This window comes from Arvicanthis niloticus, chromosome 29, assembly GCF_011762505.2.
Source record: "Arvicanthis niloticus isolate mArvNil1 chromosome 29, mArvNil1.pat.X, whole genome shotgun sequence".
Lineage (NCBI taxonomy): Eukaryota > Metazoa > Chordata > Mammalia > Rodentia > Muridae > Arvicanthis > Arvicanthis niloticus.
The window spans coordinates 16424110-16440006 of NC_133437.1; the positions used below are offsets into that span (position 1 = coordinate 16424110).

Genomic DNA, 15897 nt, shown 5'->3' on the forward strand with positions numbered 1-15897 from the left:
TCCTCGGGATAGCATCAGAACAGAACATTGGCAGTGCTGGCCCTCACTACTTTGTTAAAGGATGTTAAAACAAGGCCTATGTGTTTCTGAGAGCCAATTTCTTGCTAAGAATCAGCTGGTATGGTTATGAGAGCTCCTGCTTAGGCCCTTTAAAGCTTTGAAGAATTTTCAATTATGTATTTATTTTCTTCAGATGAGCAGGAATCAATAGGTTTCTTTGCTCGCTCTAGCACGGGTTATGTGTCGTGTAGGCAGGAGCACTTCGTCTGCACCATGAAAGAGCATTTTTAAATGGGCAGCCTTGCTCTGCAAAGGACCTGGCCAAAGGTAGCCTGCTGACTTTATTCATATTATTGATTTTGGAAATGTACTAGTGGGTCTTTGGAGGGTTTTTTTTTTTTTTTTTTTTTTTTTGTTACACTACTCTTTCATTTATTTACTGCATGATCCCCAACCAACAGCAGCTTTTGGGCTCTTGAGTTCTCATTTATCAAAAGACCCGAGTAATGTTTATGAATTAATCAGCCTGTCATGAAATGGTCGAATAAAGTAGTCATTTTCCCTTTCACTTTTTTCCATTAAAATCTCCATTTTCCGACAAAGTAAAGGTCAGGTATTATTAAAAGAAAGAGCCTCAGCCTATGTACCATCTAAAGGACTGGTTTCAAGCATTACTTGTTGCTAGTCTGCATTCTAATGAATTTTGAGCTTTGCATCATTTTCACCATAATTAGTTTGTTCAAAACACTAGGAGGGCAGAGTGTGTGGCACTCGGCATGAGATTAAGTTAAACTAATTACAGCGCTGTCCTTCAAATTCACGACAGCATTTTCATTTTAAGAAAAGAAATTAAATATTATCAAATTACTTAGCTTTCCTTCATTACACCAACAAGCCTCTCCCATGGTTTCCTGAGGGACTCCCAAGAAAGCCACGGTGTGTTTGCTTAAACCTCCTAAGGCGCTAGAGCAGCCCGCTTTTGGTAAACACATAAAAAGCGATTTTGAGAGATCAAAGCCAAATCACCCATTATAATTGATGAGTTTCAAAAGGAAGCAACTGTTTATGATGCCATGGCAGCAACAAGATGTGTTAGGAGGTTTTCCTCTTAACTGGGAAGAAGGTTCATTCCCCGCTCCCATCCCCGCCTCTCCAATAGCTTGTAGCCATGGAGACAGATGCACAGGGAAGCAGAATTACAGCCCTTGAGCTATGCTTTCCTCTGACTGAAGAGAACCAGTGAGGCAGGCAAATGGATAAATAAATTGTGAACCTTCTCTGTGTCTTAGGACCATAGTAGGTGTGGCATAGAAGCCCCACATGGCTGGTCAGCAGGTCATTCCTGTGTCACTTGCAGGAACTCAAAGGCAAACTCAAACTCAAACTCAAAGTTTGGTCTTGTGAAAGTGGTTATGCAAATGAGAATGGGCTGGTGCCCTGTCATGGTAGAGGACAGTAAATGTGTATGACACTAGCTACAAGGGTCAGACACACAACTGAAATTTCTGTTAACTTTGGAAGTCAACAAAACATGTGCAGGGTCGATATGCAGTTGCCTTGGGTTGCAGGGGCTTTTAATTTACCTATAGCACCTGACTTATCATTACGATTCTAAAGCAATATGGAATCTCAAATACATACTGTATGTGAAATCAGAATCCTCACATAAAAATTAATAAGAAAATCCTATTCAAAAATTAAAACATCACTTAAGCCTGACTTAATATTCCATACTTGTTCTGAATATTCAGGTATCTTAATTAATTCAAAAAGAAATTTCCAAGTTAAAAACCTAGGAAATTAAATCCAAACAGAATCTTTGCTCTGGAGTTTAAAAACAGCCCTCCCTAAAATATTTTAAAATTGACTAAAATGTAAGAGGCTATTTTTAAATTTCATTTTAATATTTTTCTGGTATTGCATTCTCTGCCTTCATGTGACACTCTTGTACACAGAGACCACGGTAACACAGCTCTGAAGCGCGCCATCATCCTTCTATAGGTAAGGTTACAGTCTGTCTCAGCATGACAGCTCAACACCTGAAAATATCCACACAGGAAAGCATGAGAGAAATGTTCTTGTTTTCAAATAACTTTAAAAATTTATAGCCAAGTTGTTCTTTTAAGAAGACATTCTACTCTAAGAGTGTGGAATGCAAGGGACTGGGGAGATGGCTCAGGGGTTAAGAATACTGATGCTCTTCCAGAGGACCTAGGTTCAATTCCAGCACCCACACGATGGCTCACCACGGCCTCCACTGCAGTCCCAGGGGAGCTGATGTCCTCTTCTGGCCTCCAAGTGCACTGCATGCATATGTTGTACAGACATACATGCAGACGAGTACCCATTCACATACAATTAAGACATGAAAACAATGTGGAACAAAAATCACCATCAATAAAATGAGAGTAAAAGACAATCTCTTCCCCACTTTCTAAATTTGAAAATAAAACAAAACAAAACAAAAAAAACTACACAGGCTCAAGACTGTTGAAACAGAGGGCTCTGACAGGCCTAGTTGGTAGCTCTTGGTATAATTCCTCATTCTAAGCTACGGCCTCCTGCGGTCCAGTTGAGTTCCAAGACTTGCTTTGTTGAAAAATGGACAAGATGAAAGTCTGAGCAATGGCCTCTGAGCAAAGCCAGACACATGCAATGAGCAGATAATGCCACATTCATGCCAGCTGATGCCCATCAGGTGTGGTCAATGTCTGAACCTGGCTCTACGGCCAAATCGGAGTGACAGGATTCATACTCACTGGAACGGTGCCAACAACTCAGCCACACCTTCATCTACCCCCCGACCTTGAGCAGTTTTTAATATTGAACTTGAACATCTTGACAGGATTTTTGTCCTGAATGAAGGTATATGTTAATAGCATGAAAACAAATCTCAATGCTAGCCGCTCATGTGCTGCAAATCTGAAAAGGCATTTGGTATTCAGTTACTGTTAGGCATAGGCTTTAACATGAATTACTACATGTCTGACCGGATGTACGATCTCCAGAAGGGGCGGATCCTGCTGACTATGTTCTGTTCAAGGCTTCTCATTCTCTGCTGATCTGACCTTGATTAGAATGGAAGGAAGAGCACTTCTGCACTTACTTAATCATATGCGGCACAGTGACTTTGGAATTCTCTTCGAAGACTATAGTCATCAATCCATTACATCGTATATTGTCCACACACTGTAAAACAATACATTGTAAAAAGGTAATTAAAACCCATGTGAAGAGTCAGGCAAGTCATAGATTCCGAAAGTCAATTTGATTCCTCATCTGTTTATGTTTTACACACACACACACACACACACACACACACACACACACACACACGCACACACACACACAGAGAGAGAGAGAGAGAGAGAGAGAGAGAGAGAGAGAGAGAGAGGAGAGAGAGCAGAACAGACAAATATTACATGTTGATAAGCTAATTCAATACTATGTACATAATCAAACTGTATCAACCAAATGCATGACAAAATACCAGTGGATAGATACAAAAACTATATTTTCCCAGAGTGATTCATCACCATCATCATCATCATCATCATCATCATCAGCAGCAGCAGCAGCAGCAACTGAGGAATCAAACTCAGGACTTTTCACATGCTAGGCAAGCACTCCTCCCCCAGCTCCTCAGTTTCTTAGAATTCTGAGTCACAATGTCACTCTGTCACAATTCTGCGTTAGTACAAACACCATGGTGGGTGCGGTTGTATCCTGTCCCAGTAATGCTCATTCTTGCCACCAAGGGAAGTAGTCAGAATCGTACATGCTATTTTGGATGAACATCTTCTCTCTCACTAGCAAGTTCTGGACCCGCATCTCAGGTGCCTGTTTGCCCATAAATTCCCACATTGTACTAGTTTGTCTGGCTGCTTCTGTCGGCACCACACTCAGCTGGTGAGGGGGCAGAGAGTGATGTCTTGTGTGTCTGCACACTTAACTCTGTAACCACTTTTTCTGTTTTGTAAGAGAGCTCAGGAACTTTGGTTCATTCCCCATTTTATGTGTGCATATGCCCTATTGATTTAAAACCTTTTTCTGAAATAACTTGGGGTTAATGAAGAACTCATTCTGAATTATAAATATTCCCTTTGGAGACCATAACTGAAAATGAGAAGTACACAAATTTTTAAAGCCCAAACTTGCTTCTAGTCACAGTGATCCCACACAAAGTTCATTGACAGTAATTAAATGGCACGGAGAATTCCATTACAACATGACCTCACATAGGCCTTAATTTCATGGGCTAACCTGAGGTCCAATGCCAGATGAAAGAACAAAAGGCATGAATAAGAGATTAGATCATTGATTGTTTGATCAAGTTGGTCTATAGGCCATTTTCATGTTTGTTTTTCTTCAAAGGTTGTTTTCCTCAAATCTTATGTCATTATTTAAGGTACCAGGAAGAATAATGGATCCAGGCTGAAGAACATGCAGTTTTCCTTTATGCATGTCTGTAAACTACAACATTGGAAGTAACTTTGAGTTATGTTTCTTCACACAAATGCTTATTCAGGTATCAGTCTGCTTATATGTGCTTATAGGTGAATCTAGGCTTCACCTAACCCCTACAAGGTTGGATGAAAAGTCTCTCTCACTAGCAAGTTCTGGACCTACATCTCAGGTGCCTTTTTGCCAACAAAATTCCCACACTGTACTAGTTTGTCTGGCAGCTAAAAATACAGAAGGCAAGTCAAGATAAGCCAGGACAGAGCAGATTTGTATAAAATGCAGAACACACTGGGATAAAGCCCAGAATTAAAACACACACACACACACACACACACACACACACACACACACACACACACACAATACAGACTTCATGTCTAAACACTTGCTATGGGAAACCCTCAAAATAATAGGGCTGTTGGGCACCAACTCAAAGATACATACACCAAAGAATACAGAATTCACAAATTGCCAGGATTCTACTGATTCCTAGTCCAAGTCAGTGGGTGAAAAATAGCTTCTCATAAAGAAAATACCATACAATGCTGATTTTGGACCTTTAAATCCAAATGAACCCCCCTGTGCTGGATTCCAGAGAATATGGTCCAGAGCTGGCTCTCTTCTGTGGAGCCAAGCATGGGCCTCATCCTCTCAGGCCACGCCTTTACAGGGGTGAAATGAATGCTGCTACACATCTAATTCACACAAATCTTAGGCCATCAGGTGAAAGCATCCTGCTTCCAAGTCCTGAAACAGCACCATGGTACATGCCCAGCTTTGAAGTGTTTCCACCAGTAAGACAAATTGCTATAGGTTAGAATCCTCTTGGACCTAAAACAAGGTGACATGGCCTTTACAGGAGTTCCAAGGACCTGGTGGTGATGTGTGTTGGTGACCCTGTGCACAGTCCATAATGAAGGAACCGTAGGAGACAGCTGGAGTCAGGCAATGAGGAAGAGAATCTTGAATCTGGACTTTCATCCTGAAGGCTGATGGGAAGCCATGGAGCACTTCTAAGCATTCCTTTACATTTGGGTGATCTTAACTGGGCTCTTGACAGTCGTTGTAAAGGGGAAGGGGAAGCAAAGACCCTATGGGGTCATTAGAACAACATTCTGAGTTGATAAATGAAATGATCTGTGCTTCCCAGGAGATGAACTGTAGAAATGAAAAGTGAGGTATTTTGAAGAAGAAGGAGAAGGAAGGAGGAGGAGGAGGAGGAGGAAGAGGAGGAGGAGAAAAGGAGAAGAAGAAGAAGAAGAAGAAGAAGAAGGAGGAGGAGGAGGAGGAGGAGGAGGAGGAGGAGGAAGAAGAAGAAGAAGAAGAAGAAGAAGAAGAAGAAGAAGAAGAAGAAGAAGAAGAAGAAGAAGAAGAAGAAGAAGAAGAAGAAGAAGAAGACCAAGAAGAAAACAATGGTAAAAATCAAAGATGTAAGATAATTTAAAATTTTTTTTCTGATGCCAATAATAATGATGATGATGATGATGATGATAATGTCCTTTGTCCTTTGATTAAAACACAATTAACACAAACCAGCCTATCTTTTGAATTGTCAAGAACACCAAAAGTTTCCTTCAATATAAATCCTGGGGTCTTTACAAAATGGGTGCTTCACAATCTCATATATTAAATACTTATTATAAACTGGACGAGAGCTAAAATACTCTGATAAAAGCACCTCTCTGGAGTAGGGTTTACTCTGGCTCACAGTCCACGATGGTCATGGAAGTCAAGACATCAAGAGTTTGAAGACAGTGGATGGTTCTGTTGCATCCATACTCAGGGAATGTGGGCCAGTGCTTAGCTCCCTCCCTCCCTTCCTCCCTCCTTCCTCCCTCTCTCCCTCCCTCCCTTCCTCCCTCCCTCCCTTCCTTTTGCCATTGCTTACAGTCTAGGATCTTCTGCCTAGGGAACTGTCCTGTTCATGATTTAAACAAGTTCTTCCTTCATCAATTAATCAAAATAATCCTTACCAGTATAAGCAGAAGCCTATGTCCCAAGTGATTCTAGTATCTGCCAAGTTGACAGCACTAGCCATTACAGCCCACTGTTTCAAATTCACTTTTCAATAGAAAATAGGGGTGGAGGTTAACATTTATTATCTTATCAAGCTGTGAGCTCTGGTGTGGGGTAATCAAAAAAGGGTTTTTTATAGAAAGAGGCTGGAAATAGCCAGGGAGAGGAAGAAGAGATCTTTCCTTTCCTCCAACGACCTTTCCAACTACTCTGACAACCTCCTTCTCTCCAGTGTCCCCGACACACAATGAGGATGCCACTCGAGGAGCATACAAGATGCAGGAGAGTGGAAAGATGATGTTTGTGACTTATGTAACAACAAGCTGTGTTCGATCACTTTCTTTTAGTATTCTAAACAAATTGCATAATTACGTAAACAACAGCTCTCATGATGATTGGGCAAGCAAGAATGGAGTTGAGGCAACCATCACACACATAAGCCAAGTGTTGCCCACAGCCCCACAGAGCCAAACATTCTACTCAAGAGAACCCAACCAAAAAGGAGAAAGCAAAAGATGTAGCTGAAGTCCCGCTCTTATGTCACAGTGTAACAGGAACACCTCCTCCAAGATAAGAGTGACAAGCAGATTTAACCCCAGCTTTTAGGAATTGATAACTATAGAACACAGGAATTGGATGAGTCCTGAGTCTGGACAGTCAGGAAATATATCCTTGGAGAAGAGCTCAAAGGGCACCTGACCTGTGCAGGATCAAGTTGGAGAATAAGAGACCGTCAGGGTGTTCCTGCACCCTACACAAGCTGTAAGAGAAGCCAGGGCATTGAAGGACAATCCTGTAGAATGAGTCTGCCCTTTCCTTCTTCCTGGGGACCAGACAAAAAGTTCTTACTCTCACCTCCTGAGATAAGGAACCAAGAGGATGGGGGTCTTAAGACTGTTCTGCCTGGATCCACTGCCTAGGAAACAGATCTGTTTCTATAGAAACCAAAGGACATGTGATGTTTGGTCAGTGCTAAAGGCGAGAGATGGTGCCACTCTAAGGAACCAATGGAGTTACTTTTCCATCCTCAGCATAAGAACAAGCTGTGCCTCCCCTCCATCTCTATCTCCTTCCTCACTGGTCCAGGGACAGTTAGTTACCCAGAACCAGGGAAGAGTTTGCAGACGGACTCAGAAGATGCACAGGGGAAAACCTTGAACAAAACAGCAGCATCAGACGGAGTGCTACAAAAATCTGTGAAGCAGGAAGAGCGCCTTCCTTTTCCACCTCTGAAACACTATACGTCAGACTGCCGTTTTGACGGACATAAATCTAATTTCTTAAGAAACATATAATTCTATATAAAGAGATTAAAGGGAACGTGATACCCAAAAGCTACCACAAGAAGATGTAAGAGTTTTTGACTATTTAGTTAAATTACTCCCCATCCTAAAAGTAGTTTTCCCAACTCTCTCCCTTCACAAACATAAGAATGCATATTTAGGGAATTAAGAGATAAAAGCAAAAGGAGAACACAGATCTTTGTCATCTTAGACTTTTATTTTCATTTCACTTTGAAGATTTATTTGTTTTAATTTATATGCCTAAGAGTTTTGTGTACATGTGCATAAGTGTACCGCATGTCTTCCTGGTGCCCGCAGAGCCCAGGAAAGGGCATCATATTCCCTAGAACTGGACTTATGGAGTTGTTAGCCACTATGTGAGTGGGTGCTTGGAATTAAACCCTCCTCCTCTGCAAGAGCAATAGGTGCTCTTAACCTTCGAGCCATCTCTCCAGCCCTGTATTTCTTTTATTTTTATTTATTATATATTTCAAATATCCAGAAAAGAACAAGATATTCCTATGCCAGCCACCCAAACCTAACTCCTATCAACGCAGCATTCGAGTATCTGTATAGGGCATTCTTTGTCTTTTAAGGATACAAAACGCAATAAACAGAGCACAGCCCCCTTTGTTCTTCCATTTCTCTAGCCTCCTCCCACTCAGAGTAAGTACCATGTTGAGCTGATGGAACCTTCTCTGTTTTAGTGATGAAACAATACAACCAAAAGCAACTAGGAGAGTAAAGGGTTTGTTTTGATTACATGTCCATATCACAGTCCATCCCTGAAGAAAGTCAGCTCAGCAGCTCGACACAGGAGCCAGGAGGCAGGAGCTGATGGAGAAGCCACAGTGGGGCATTGCTTACTCTTTGCAGGAGAACATTGTTTGACCCCCATGGCCTTCTTTCTTGTACAACTCAGAACCACCATCAGGGGCTTCACCAACCCTGCCCACACCAACCACCAATCAATAAAATGCCCTACAGACTTGTTTTCAACCAATCTGTATGGGGCCATTTTCCCAGTTAAGGTACCTCTAGCCTATGACGAGTTGTCAAAAACAAAACACAAAGCAGAACACTCACTTGTTCATATCTCCTTTTTAAATATTAGCTATATTTGAGTGTATTTGTACATTGCAATATGTACTATTATCTGTAGTTTTAAAATTCACAAAGATGTTTGTATTGTTTATCCAACATTGCTCTGAGTTTTATTTCTGTTCATCTGTATTGCTCATTGATTCATTTTTAACCACGATGTATCATACTGTCTATTTACATAGTTAAGAGGTTTACATTTTCTGTTATAACAAAAATACAACTAAGTTTACAGATTTATGCCTGTGAAAATGTTTCTACCATTATATCTTTTAGCTATTCAAAGTAATTTTAAGATTTTTCTTTTTCTATTTGATCTTCTTCAGATTTGCCTCATTGTCTAGATAAGAATTTACCTGAGTATAAGAAGCTCAGAATTCAGCATATTTCTTTAATCTGATATGTCATATCTTACATTTGTTATAAAAATCCCCACTCATGTTCACTTTGATGGTGATATTTTCCTTTTCTCTAATCTTTCTAACCCTCTCCCAAACCTTCCAGTGCTAGTCTCTGTTGCCGAGTCTTTTTTTTCTTGTATTCTATATAAATGTGTTACCAGCCCTTGATCTTCTCATCATCCGTGATTAATCTACTGTCGTTAATGAATTTCCCAAGATTTGAAATTTTGATGTTTGTAGTTTCCATTTAAGACTATTTATTAGGGGTGAGGCTTGGGGTTGGAAAGAGAGCTCAGTGGTTGGGAGCACCCGCTGCTCTTCTAGAGAAACCAAGTTCAATTCCCAGCAACCACATGGCAGCTTACAACTATCTGTAATTCCAGTTTCAAGGATTCCAACACCCTCACACAGACATACACTCGGGCATAACACTAATGCATATAAAATGAAATGAATAAATCATTTTTTAAAAGATTATCTATTCAGTTCCTTGATGATCTGGCCTCATCATCCTCTTAAGGCAGTGATGGATTTCCTCCTACAGCTTCCCTCCACCTTGGTTCCTTTCTTGTCTTGTTTCATTGTATCTTAGTCATTTTTAGGTTACAGTCCTAATGGTATTTCTACATTATTATCTGAAGTTATCACTAAAGATATTATCCACAGGGTTTGCGATCTTTTTTTTTTTTTTTTTTTTTTTTTTTTAAATTTCAGTTCATGTCACAAACCAAGTGCTCCTGAGAGAGTAGATCTAGATTCACTTTCACAACCCTCTGGGGGATTCCAGCAATCAATAATTTCTCAGCTTTGGATTTTTGTGCCATTAGATTCTAAATCCATAAGCCAGAGACACCTTGTCAGAATCTGCTCAGAAGGACAAATGCCTTATTTCTTTCTGAGCCAATGGGTGAAATTTTTTAAGTTCTTGTCTTGCAAAAGAGATAGCTTCCAGTGCACAGGTTGTGAACAGGGATCCTGATGCCTTTCATGAGTCTAAGTGTTTCTCTCACCTGATTACCATGTTAATTCTCCTGGGGACAAGGGACAACCTCCATCTATGGCCAGTCCTCAGGCTTTAGGTCTTTGGAGAACAAGCTTTCAGATTTCTTATTTCTTGTGATTAGATATTTCTCTTCCTACCTATATGAATCACCCACATGTGACATTTGTTTATGTTATTGAATTTATATATTAAACATCTCCATGCCATAGCTAGACCTAGATCAGTCTCATTCTCCATATTGCCAGGGCTACAACTTGACATAAGTGTTTATATCCAAAAGGAGAAATGTATGTGACAATTTCAGACATCTCATCCAAGGTCATGTCTCACTTATAAATCTTTCCAGTTTACTGTGTGCAGTATTAAAGTTATTTTCAACAAGAATGAAAAGAAACATTCATTTACATTCAAGTTTCAAAAATAACTATAAAGATATACAGGTAGTCAGAAGCATAGCTCAAAAGTGCATACATGCTTCAAATAGTGACATTTTAGCTATTCGAAAGGTCTTTGACAAATGCTACACAATGTTCAACCATCTGTGGGAGAGACAAATAGAGAAATAAGTAGATGACAGATAGATGCTAGGTAGCCATAATAATAGATAGATGATAGATAGATGGATGGGTGGATAGATAGATAGATAGATAGATAGATAGATAGATAGATAGATAGGCAGATAGATAGATAGATAGATAGATAGATAGATAGATAGATAGATAGGCAGATAGATAGATAGATAGATAGACAGACAGACAGACAGACAGACAGACAGACAGATCAGCTTTATCCACTCTACCCCAGCCAGTTTTCAGCTTTTATCTCACTTCTATTTAGGGCTTTGAATAACACAAGGTGCCATTTTAGACAAAAGCTAAGCTACAATAGAATGTGCCCAGGCAAGTTTATTACAAAAATACCTGAAGTGGAAGGTGTGGTACAAACAACAGACCCCCCCTTCCCCCTGTCTCTAGATTCAATATCCATGTTTCAGTAAACTGTGGATGAGAAATACTGAAGGGAAATTTCATCCCTATACAACCATGCACAGTTGTTTTTTTGTTTTTTTTGTTTTTTTTGTTTTTTTTTTTTGCCATTATTCCCTAAACAATACAGCTAGCTATAGTGAAGCAGCTGATAGTGTTGCTTTAAGCATTGTTTCAGGTGTTGTCAATGATCTAAAGATAATTTAAAGAATGTAGGAGGCTATGTGCAGTTTGTGTGCAAATATTTCAAGACATTTGTGCATCCCTAGATGTTGGTATCCTGTGGAGCCTAGAGTTAATCAGTCCCACGGATGCAGAAGAAAGAGGGGCTTCATTATTATGATGCATGTATCTTGGGTGTTGATAAGAAATGACTGTGCCTGAGGAAAATAAGTACACTTTTCTAGCTTAGAAGAAATGTACAAAAAATAAGCAGGGTGTCAGGCGGCTTTAACGCCGTCCTGAATTTGTGTGAATTACAATAAACCTTGAAACTAAAAGGATAATAGAAGTGGTTTAAAAATGTTTTACATTTACTTTAGTGTGTGTGTGTGTGTGTGTGTGTGTGTGAGAGAGAGAGAGAGAGAGAGAGAGAGAGAGAGAGAGAGAGAGAGAGAGAACGTGCAGATGCCATAGCCCATTGAAATGTGATGGTCAGAGGACAACTTGCAGGAGTCAGCTCTCTCCTTCCACTGTGTGGGTCCCTTACACCAAACTCAGGTCATTAGACTTGGCAGCAAGTGCCATTATCTACTGAGCCATCTTGCTTGCCCTTAATCAACCCTTGACTAGGGTCTGTGTGAAAATAGGTCCATTCACAAAACAATACAAACAAACAGAAACAGGACATGTATGTGTTGACGGAGAGCTTATGCATGACGGGTTTGGATGATGGTGAGTTTGGAGAAGTGTTAATGGGTTTTGCTTTGGGTTTGCAGGTTCTGTCCACAAGTCGATGGTCTACCGTGGGGTACTGTGTCATCACGTTGCTTTGGATTCACAATGCTTATAAGTAGTAACAAGAAGTACTTGAACTCACTGTTCTTTGAATTCACCATTTTTATGTTAAAATACAAAACTGATTTCAGGGTAGCTATTTTAAGAAGGACAAAATGACCAGTGTACTCCAAATTTTTCACATAGAAAAATTGTCTAAACTTTGGCCCAAAATGTAGAGTTTCTGCCCAAGACAAGAATTGGGAGAATTTTAATTCTTCATTTTAGTTAATTTTCATAATTACTTCAAAATCTGTTCAATGAACCATTATGCATGTGATGGAGACAAGCAGCAATGAGCGTGCCACACTGAATGAGTGGTCAACTCTTTGCCTCAAGTCCTTCCCTATAAATAGATGAAGAAGGGGAAAGAATTATTGGTTCAGTCCATTAGCTATTTGCATGTTTTGTTGGAGGCGCCAGCAGTTAATTATGGCCTTACTGGTGTAACTAGAGGTGTAATTAATCATTCAAGTAATTGTTCCTCCTTAAAATTACAGCTTTGGGCACAGAAACCTGGCAAAGCTGAGAGTCTTATATTTTGTAGAGTTCCTTCAGTGACAGTGGGAGCAGCTCACTTCTGGGGAACTGCTTGACAGTCTTAAATAAGACCCGCGTATGATCAGTGCCACACGAGAGCCTAGCACTGTAGCTTCAAATCAAGCCGTGAGAAAACTAGGATGCAGTCATGTAAAAAACAAAATAACAAGAGACCTCATTCGTAATCTGAATTGAAAGAAGATGCCAGTCTCTCTAGCCTGTAAAGGTAGTTCTAGTGAATTAACATTCAATTGGTATAAACAAGGAAGAAGTAGACAGAGCAGGAAATGCTAATCTCTTGAGTAATTACAAAGACGTAAATTAGAATGACTGGAAGGCAAAACCCAATTTTTAATTAAACTGGAAGATGTGGTAACATGTCATGGGTAGCATTTGGCAGGACATAGTGATGGGACGGTAATCATGGCACAAAGAATAATGCCTTGCTTTTGGGGGGAGGGGTGATATTGGGCATTGAACCCAAGACATCACACTTGAAGGCAGCTACTCTGCCTATACCCCAATTGCTTTCTGCAGCTGACTTACATATTTCCTGAAGGAAATGTGAAATGTGGCCAAGCCTGAATCATTAAGTGAAATCATTAAAACTATCATGGCCTCTATGCCAGCCTTATACTCTTTGGGGGAATGTATCAGGAAAGGACCTGGAAGTGGGGAGAAATCTCCTCACAAAGTTAGCAGCACATTACAGGGAAAGGGCACACATACCCAGTGTTCAATGGCTTAGAAAAAGCTATAAAAATGGTATATTAATGTGATAGGATATATATATATGTATATACATATATATACATATATAATATACTTAATAACTGTATATATATAGTTATTAAAAATAGATGTGAAAATTTATAGGAATATAGAAGGGGATGAAGCAAAAATAATAAAAAATAATAATTTCCCAAAGCCAAACCATGAAATCATTTTTGAATGAGTTTTAGGGGCTTCAGAGGTGGAAAGAGTTCATTCTTTGGGGCTGAGGTCCTGTAATGTAATTGGACAGAAGAGATCTAAAGAGCTGGTTAAGTCTAGGGCATTGCGAATGTCATCTAGGATTTAGATTCTCAATGCTGCATTTGAACAGAATTCCTTAGTAACGCTAACATAGGTACTGTGGAGAAAACATTGGGTAAGCATCTTGGTGTGCTGCATGTTGGGAATATTTCTAGTTCATCTTTGTGGCCATGTTTCCCACATACACAATCAAATATTAAGGAAGACTTTTTCAAACATGTGCTAAGCTGTGCCAGTTACTAAGAAATCTAAGAAATATGTTCAGCTCTCCTTGTGAGGCTAACCAATTCCATGAATGTGTATGTGATTTCTCACATAAAATGAATATGCTCGGGGCAAAGCATGAGTCCAGCTAATAAGCTATGGCTGTGGAGACTGTAGGCTGAGCTCAGTTGGGAGGTTGAGAACACTCAGTACCCACTACTTGCCATTCAAACTCCACTCCAAGATTAAAAAATTCCACTCACTGCCCTAACCTGCTGCAGCAGAACTTCACACAGGGCCCCTCCCTCCTCCTGGCATGCTTTCTTCAGTTGGCTTCCAGGATGCCACCAAACCTTGGCCATCCTCACACTATCCCGGTGGCTCCTTCTTGGACATCTCTGCTGTTCCTTCTGGCTTCTCTTTCAGGGCAGGACCATCTTCTCACACTTATCCATATTCTCTCATGGTGATTTCAACAGTCTCAGAATAAACTTATAGCACCTGAACGATATAGCTTCTCTACCTGGGCATCTCTCCTAAAGCCCAAGGTCCCATGCACCCTACTTACTTGGCCCCTCTCAAATATCTATTGGTCTCCACAGATTCAACATATCTGAAAGTAAGCCCACGGTCAGTCCCCAAATTTTGCCCCAGCAGCCTTCCCATCTCAGTTATTGACAAGTCAATTCCTGTGTTTGCTTGGGCCATAAACCCTCATCTTACCTGACTTATTATTTTCTCTCTTTTCCATGATAAAACCCCACTGGCCCTTCTTTCAGAATGAACGCAGAGCAGACACCCTGTGTCCCAGGTCCATTGCTGCCAGGCTGTGTGAGTTTTATGCACCTCTTTCTGTAGGAACATTCTTCTTTACCTCCCTCTGTGACAACTTGCTGTCCAGCTCAGTCTGCTCTCTCCACACTACCTGTAGTGACCTTCCAAGGCCTAAATTAAATGTCATAATCCATGTGCTCAAGTCCCTTAATAGCTTCCTCTGACTTTGAAGTACAAATTAAAGACCTTCCCCTGCCGTGGACTGAATCCTGGATCTGGCCCTATGACACCTGCTCTGCAGTCGGGTCACACTGATTTTCATGGTAGTCCTTAAAACACAGTGTTCTCTTGGTTCAGAGTCCTTGCAATCATCGCTTGTCCATGAGAACACTATTCCCATTCACTACACTTGTTTTCTTAAGTGTTTTGTTTTGCTTCTGGGCGTGCATGCGCGCATGTGTGGTGTGTGGTGTGTGTGTGTGTGTGTGTGTGTGTGTGTGTGTGTGTGTGTGTGTGCATGTGTGTGAGTGTCTTTGTAACAAGCAATATAATCAATATAAGGGAAGTTCTTGTTGCTGTTTCCTCTTTTTCTTATTTTATGTCACAGTGACCTAGAATAGCGTTCGGCATATTAACACTGCATAAATATGTTTGCTGAAAGAATGAAACTGTAAGGTTACATGGTGACAGGCCTCACTTGAATACAGTCATTTCCTGTGTTAATTTCATTTCTATCCAAAAAGATATAACTTTCTAGTAATGCTCTTTAGCTGCGGATAGAATCTAGCATCATTTTGTACTAAGGAACACACTTGCCAATGCACCTGGAAGAGTAAGAGGGAAGTTGAACATTTTGCCCTGAACCATAGTCTTAGTAGAAAGAAGGTCTCACTTGAGTGCTTGTAGCAGGCAAAAGTTTAAGCCTCATCCTTTAAAAGGCCAAGCATGGAATCACTCCTGCCCTCCAGGGGCATTTCTCACATGCCCCACTCAGCACTGTGGGGAAGGTTGGAGAATATGATTAACTTGGAATCTTAGGTGCCCTGGTTACCCAATAAAAAGAAGATTGAAGCAGCTGGGAAAACATCTGGCTC

The 15897-nt window shown here is 40.4% G+C and overlaps 1 protein-coding gene across 3 annotated transcripts in view; it reads right to left on the reverse strand.

The window, feature by feature from the left end:
* The window catches only part of Rasgrf2 (Ras protein specific guanine nucleotide releasing factor 2), a 222777-nt gene that overhangs the window by 93887 nt on the left and 112993 nt on the right, over positions 1-15897 (reverse strand). For all 3 annotated transcript variants that reach the window (XM_076927135.1, XM_076927134.1, XM_076927136.1), the window contains exon 13: positions 3107-3189. In XM_076927135.1, the coding sequence (XP_076783250.1) occupies positions 3107-3189 (83 nt within the window). The remainder of the gene's footprint in view (positions 1-3106; positions 3190-15897) is intronic.